This window comes from Trypanosoma cruzi, genomic scaffold, assembly GCF_000209065.1.
Source record: "Trypanosoma cruzi strain CL Brener 1047053517129 genomic scaffold, whole genome shotgun sequence".
In the NCBI taxonomy this organism is placed as follows: Eukaryota; Euglenozoa; class Kinetoplastea; order Trypanosomatida; family Trypanosomatidae; genus Trypanosoma; species Trypanosoma cruzi.
Window position 1 is genome coordinate 127,932 of NW_001849547.1, and position 6,227 is coordinate 134,158.

General features: G+C 45.6%; 3 protein-coding genes across 3 annotated transcripts, besides 23 other annotated features; all 3 read left to right on the forward strand.

Annotated features, from left to right (window-relative positions):
- Nucleotides 1-6,227: a sequence feature (heterozygous, non-Esmeraldo-like haplotype).
- Nucleotides 115-155: a sequence feature (GA-rich).
- Nucleotides 188-227: a microsatellite.
- Nucleotides 284-306: a microsatellite.
- Nucleotides 384-423: a microsatellite.
- Nucleotides 560-599: a microsatellite.
- Nucleotides 651-677: a microsatellite.
- Nucleotides 681-748: a microsatellite.
- Nucleotides 825-892: a microsatellite.
- Nucleotides 893-930: a microsatellite.
- Nucleotides 1,103-1,169: a sequence feature (GA-rich).
- Nucleotides 1,190-1,242: a microsatellite.
- Nucleotides 1,300-1,377: a sequence feature (T-rich).
- Nucleotides 1,508-1,535: a microsatellite.
- Nucleotides 2,172-2,258: a sequence feature (T-rich).
- Nucleotides 2,568-2,610: a microsatellite.
- Nucleotides 2,659-3,186, forward strand: Tc00.1047053509025.10 (hypothetical protein, conserved; the record flags this gene model as incomplete). Its single annotated transcript, XM_799471.1, has 1 exon — nt 2,659-3,186. One exon carries the CDS (start codon nt 2,659-2,661, stop codon nt 3,184-3,186), a length of 528 nt encoding a protein of 175 aa, XP_804564.1.
- Nucleotides 3,251-3,353: a microsatellite.
- Tc00.1047053509025.20 (hypothetical protein, conserved) lies at nt 3,399-4,295 on the forward strand (the record flags this gene model as incomplete). The annotated part of the gene is made up of 1 exon (XM_799472.1): nt 3,399-4,295. One exon carries the CDS (start codon nt 3,399-3,401, stop codon nt 4,293-4,295), a length of 897 nt encoding a protein of 298 aa, XP_804565.1.
- Nucleotides 4,465-4,530: a sequence feature (T-rich).
- Nucleotides 4,622-4,650: a microsatellite.
- Nucleotides 4,755-4,819: a sequence feature (GA-rich).
- Nucleotides 4,854-4,880: a microsatellite.
- Nucleotides 4,942-4,973: a microsatellite.
- On the forward strand, nt 5,033-6,227 carry Tc00.1047053509025.29 (DNA photolyase, putative; the record flags this gene model as incomplete). The annotated part of the gene is made up of 1 exon (XM_799473.1): nt 5,033-6,227. A coding segment is annotated over one exon (1,195 nt), but the record flags the coding sequence as incomplete, so codon positions are not given.
- Nucleotides 5,229-5,263: a microsatellite.

Below are 6,227 nucleotides of genomic sequence, written 5' to 3' on the forward strand. Positions count from 1 at the left end.
TGGCAAGAGGGCAGATGCGATCATTCACGACGATTGACAGCAGCACGACAAATCCCCTAAGCGAGGAATCATTTGAGGAACTTTCGCGGTTTATTGTTTAACACGACAAACTCAAAGAAAAAGAAGAAAAAGAAATATTTAAAGAAGAAGAAGAAATATTTAAGAAAAAAAAATGAGGTGGTGACTTGAGAGAAAAAGAAAGAGAGAGAGAGAGAGAGGGAGAGAGAAATGAACAATGGAAGAGACATGGAAACAGAAAAAATAATATTAAGAGGAGTTGTTTTGTGTGTGTGTGTGTGTGTGTGTCTATTTGCCGCAGCAGAGAGTGAAGGAGGTGAAAAGGGAAGTTGTGAGGAATGAAGAAATAGAAAGAGAATCTTTTCAAAAAAAAAAAAAAAAAAAAAAAAGGAAGGAAAACAAAAACACAAACTCTCATAATGACAGGATAAAAAATAAAAATAAATTGGGGGTAAACAGAAACTCCGGCTCGGGAGTAAATAAGGGAGAAGGAATTGGCATGGGCAAATGAATATCCGTAATGAATAATAAATACATAACGATATATATATATATTTATATATATGTTTATATTTATACATCAAGTACACATTTTGGATTGGCTACATGCCTTATGGAAACACGTAATCCGTAGAGAGAGAGAGAGAGAGAGAGAGAGAAGGTTTGTTTTTTGTTGTTGTTTTTTGTTTTTTGTTTTTTGTTTTTTGTTTTTTGTTTTTTGTTTTTTTTTGATGGCTTTTCTCGAATACACCGGGAGATCGATGAGCAGCACTGAAAGCAGTTGATGAACAACAAGGAAGAATTATTATACGTACTTTTATACTTAAATATAAATATATAAATATATATTTATATTGTGCATGTATGTGAATATAAAAAGAAGAAGAAAAAAAAGAAAAAAAGAAAAAAAAAGGGGGGGTGGGGGGGGGGGTGGGCAGCATGTAATGAGTTGTGGATCAATAGGCAGTTTTATATGCGTGTTGGTAGGTCATAAATACAGTTGTATTTGTGTTCATGGATCAACCTTGACAAACAATTACACAAACACGGGGGTCAGTGAAAGAAGAAGGGGTGGGGGGTGGGGGGGAAGAAAAAAGAAGGAAAAAAAAAGTAACGGAAAGACAGAAAAGTAAAGAGGGAAGTGGAAAGGACGTACTTTGAAATGAGAGCTTACATATATATATATAACTACAAATATATATAACTATATCTATATATCTATATGCAGCTACATTTATGGTTGTTTATATTAAATTATCGTATGGAGGAGCCCTTTCAGTTTTTTTTTTCTTTTTGTTGTTGTTGTTGTTTTGTTTTCTCTTCTTTTTGTTTGGGGTGTCTTGTTGTTTTGTTGTTGTTCCAGGTGCGTATACCTTCCTGACTACCGGAGTTATTGACCTTCTTTTTTTTCTTTTGTTTTTTGCCATTATTTTTAACGATCATCATTGGAGAATTGAGGAGGGAATGTACGAGCAAACAGGGCTCAATAACTGACTGACTGACTGACTGACTGACTGTGTATGTGTGGGTGAAGGATCAGCGACTTGTTTAGTCGGCCTGTTCCCTTGACAATAAAACGTGTGGTGTGTTTCTGTTTGTTTGTTTGTTTTGCTTTTTTTGAGGTGGCATCGTTGAAAGATGGCACCACGAGTGCAGCTCATTTTGTTGTTGTTGTTTTGGTTGACCATCTCTCTGCATGGATGGAAGTCTGAGCGGTTGCAGGTCCAATTTGTTGTTGTTTTTCTTTCCTTTCATTTCTTATTTATTATTTTTGTTTGGAAGTGTACGACTTGTGTGCGTGACTGGCGGTGTGGAGGGCGGTGGGGTGTTTTGGGTGCACGGGATGCGGGCCCGGGATCCGCCGCACCGCAGCGTCGCCTCACTCTTTACAGGAATAAAGCCGAAGTGAAAAGAGAGACAGAGACAGAGGGGGAGGGGGAGAGACGGCCACCCACCGGGACGTGTGTTCCTCGCTGCTGGTTTGTGCCTGCCTGCTCTCCGAGTTATATTGTAACGACCCACGCCCCTTTTTCTCCGTGTGTATTTGTACTGCCCTGTTGTTGTTGTTTTTGTGTGTGTGATTCATTGAGTGGGTGGGTGGGTGAGAGCTTTGCGTGTTTTTTTCTAGCCTGCAATGCTGGCGAGATGTTGTTTTTTGTTTTTTGTTATTATTCTCTTTTTTATTATTATTAATTTTGCTATTTTTACATGTTTTTTTTTGTTTGTTTATCTTCTTAATTGTGTGAGGAGGATGTCTGTTGATTCCATGTTTCGTCTGTTTTTATTTTTGTTTGTTCTGCTGCACACGCAACCGTACCACCACCTATTCAAGGAGGGGCTGTTTTATCTACATCAATGCAGGCATACACGTGCTTCTGCATGAGTGTATTTCTTTTTTCCTTTGCTTTCGTTTTATCCCTCTCTCTCTCTCTGTGTGTGTGTGCCTTACATGCAACAAAGAGAGATAGAGAGAGAGAAGTACTTCTTTCTTTTGATCACCATGAGATTTTATTACATGTGTGTGTACAGTTAGGAAAATATGAGCCTTTTTGTTGCTGTTGCTTTTGCTTTTTGTTGTTGTTGTTTTGTTGTGCGGTTGGATGGTGGCACGTCGTATTGCGGATGCAACACTGACAATAAATGAAACACCAACGCCAACAGCGGCAGCGGCAGCCACGGAAAAAAAAGAAAAAAGAAGGAAAAGGAAAAGGGCCTGCGAAATACAAAAAGATGGTGCGGTGTCGAGGAAAATGCCCGCGGGAGTGTCTTGTCCAGCTGCAGGTTGTGACTCCACAAAAATTAGGAGGAAACGAAGCGGGGGAGGCGGTGCTGTCGTCGTCACTTGATGTGTCTGCGCTGTGCGAAGCAATTGGGCATAAAATGTCGGTTTTTTGCGGGCTGGCGGTGGAGGCGAGCGCTGCAGGGCTCCAGGTGGAGGCTGTGCGGCACGACACGGATGGTGTGTATCATGTGGTGCTGCGGCTGCCGCAGGCAACACCGCTGGCCGTCACGGCATTGCGTGCGTCGTGTGCCTCGACGGCACTAGGACCGGTGGTGGGAGGGGCGAGAAGGACCGTGAGGCAAAAAAAACCGCTCCAGGAGGAGACGGCAGTAACGACGCCAGTCGCGGTGCGGGTGGTTCACTTGACGGCCGTCAAGGCGGCGTAGTGTTGGTGACACTTGTACCCGTTTTTGTTTTTGTTTTGTTTTTTTTTGCATTTCTTTGACAGTCTCTTTCTCTCTGTGTGTCTTTCTGTCTGTCCGTGTGTATATATGTGTGTTTGTACGACTTTATTTTCTTGGCCCTTTCTATCTTTATCTCTCTGTCTGTGTGTATATGCGTGCATTTCTTAGCTTGAGTCACACAGTGTGGTACGTCAATGGTAAACAGAAATGGGAATGCGACCGCCCCTGCGGGGAGCAATTTACAAGGGTATGAAACACCGTGTCAGCTGCCGCCGACTTCCCCGTTGCTGTTGTCACACACCTCTAGTAGCATAACTGGTGTTGGTGCTCTGTCCCCGGTGATACTTGTGCCTGCCACAGGAGCGACATCACCGCTGTCATCCCAAAATGCCTTTACAGCAGGTGGAGGAGGAAGTGGTGGTGGCGGAAGCGGGGTACGACCTGCACAAGGAGCGGCCCCACCGACACCAGCAGGATCTCCTATGTCACCGATAGTCGCTGTCTTCGATGCAACACAGTCTCTTAATAATAGAAGTAATGGGGTTACAACTAACGTTTCTCCTTTACTGCTACCTGAGAAATTAGTGGTGATGGGTGGGACTTCTTTTGCAGCTCTTAGTTCTTCCCTAACTAACAGCAATCGCGCAAATGGCAATGCGAGAAGCCCCAAACCGCTTTTAGACCGTAGCCCCAATGATGATTTGGCGCTTGAGATGCAGCTATTATCTGGATCTCCTTCTTGTCTATTTGCAGCCTCCCTTTGCGCCTTGCCTATTTCTCCCACGCGAGTAGCGCCTGTTCGTGGAGTTGCTGCAAGAGAAGTAGGATGTGTCGTGTTGGAGCCGGGAAGCGCAACCGATTGCGCAATTTGTTTGTGGAGCCGGGATGACGGAGATTCCCTCACTACCGTTCTTCAGTCATTGAGTACCGCTGCAAAGCCGAATCCAGCCGTTCACACAACTCAACCTCTTGAAAGTGTTAAGCTGTGCTGTAGTCATGTGTTTCATGCAGACTGCCTGCAACGCTGGTTGCTCACCAGCCGAGTATGTCCAATGTGCAGACGGGAAGTTGTGCCCTCTGCTGGGAATTAGCCACAGCCACCTCGCGTATCACATCGCACAATCATTATTGTCAGAGAGGAGGAGGGGTATCTCTTATCCCCAAAGAAAGTGGGGAGGGGAATGAAGGAATGCGGTACACAATAAAATCAGTTAGAAACAATTTGAGAACCGGGCGTGTTTGTGTGTATTGTATTGATTGTTTTTGTTCTTTTGTTTGTTTGTTTGTGCTTTTTGTTTGCTGTTTTCTTTTTTTTTTTTTTTTTTTGCTTTGCTCCTTTTTAATGCTTTATCCTCTACACCTCAGTTATTTTTTGGAGTCGGTGCCACATCCACTGAGCAATGTGTGGGGACTGCGTTTTTTGTTTTTGTTTTTGTTTTTTTTTTTTTGCGTGTCGAACGGGAGTTGTCCAAATGATTCTTTTTTTTTTTCCCTTACGTATGTATGTGCCAGTGCCCATTGAGAGTGGGAGGGAGGGTGGAATATCCCGCAAGAAAGAATGAATGAAAGAAAGAGGGAGAGAGCGAGACGATAGGGGAAAAACAAACGAAAGAAAACCCACTGCAGTGTCGTTATTGGCTTCCAACCGATTTTTTTTTTTTTTTTTTTTTTTTTTTGAATGGGCATGCATGCGCAATACATGTCAGCCAACAATCTGACGTTTTGGAAGAAGACGCATTTTTTTTTTTATTTTCATTTTTTTTCTTTTTGTTGCTTCTTCACTGATGTAAAAGAAGGGGCGGAACGACTCTTTTAGTGTCTGGAGTCGATGTTTTGCCGACCGCGTCCAATGCACATGTCGGTGGGGGGCCGCATACCGAGGCGGACGGTGGCCGCGGCGTTTTCGGTTGGATTTTCGGGCACCACCACCACCACAACAACAACAACCGCCCACCGTCGTTGTTACCGAACGGACTTCTTCAGCAGTGAAGTCGCGGAAGGGCGAGCGGCCACGAGAGATTTTTCTCCTCCTCCTGTTCCTTCTCCTCCTGCTCCTCCTGCCCCACCGATAGATGCGGCTACCCTCGCCGCAATGCTCGACGATGTCAGTCCGGAGGTGGCGGCGATGAAGGCACCGTTAGCCTCATCGGCGAGAGGGAAAAACGCCTCTGCGACATCCAAAGTTTTTCTGAGTGATATTGTTCCTGACGCGCAGGAGCTTAATACGGTGGTTGCAGAGGAAGCGATTGAGGAAGAATGTGCAATTCTGCTGCAGCCAGAGCGCCCGGAAATGGAAAGCCAATACGAGCGCGGGTTATCCAAAACGGAGGAGGTTGCCACAGAGACACCTGCGTCAGCGAGTTGGGTGACCAAAATGAACTCTTCATGCAGTTACCTCTCTCGACAGGATGCTCTTTACTTGGCGGCACCAACCCCATTGGACGCACGGATGCCAGTTGTTTCCACACCAGCTTCTTCATCGTGTGTTATGGTCGTTTTTGCCGCGAATGACATGCGTGTCCATGACAACTATACATTGGCGTTAGCAGCCGTACGGGCAGAAGCGGCAGGTGGCCTACCAGTTATAGCCGTCGCTGTCATCGACTACCGCACCTTTGCACAGCCGAGTGCTGTTGGCGGGTACTTTCGGCAGAGCCCCATGCGGGCGCGTTTTTTTCTTGAGTCCCTTGCAAAGTTGCGGGCGACGATAGAAGAGGAATTACATGTGCCGCTTCTTATTCGCTGTGGACGGCCCGAAGAACACGTCCCACGTCTCGCAGTAGAGTGCGGTGCGACCGATGTTTTCATGACAACGCAGTATGCCCCACATGAGAAGAATGTTCATGACACCATCGTGGAGTCGATTAAACGCCGCAAGTGGGTCAGCCGCGATGTCGCCTCAGGCCTGAAGCTAACAACACATGACGCTGCCGTATCCCATCCATACGGCAACTGCAACGGGGATAGGGAGGCGGTAACAGCTGCAGTGTCTCCTGTCCCACACAGCGTATGGCAGACAACCC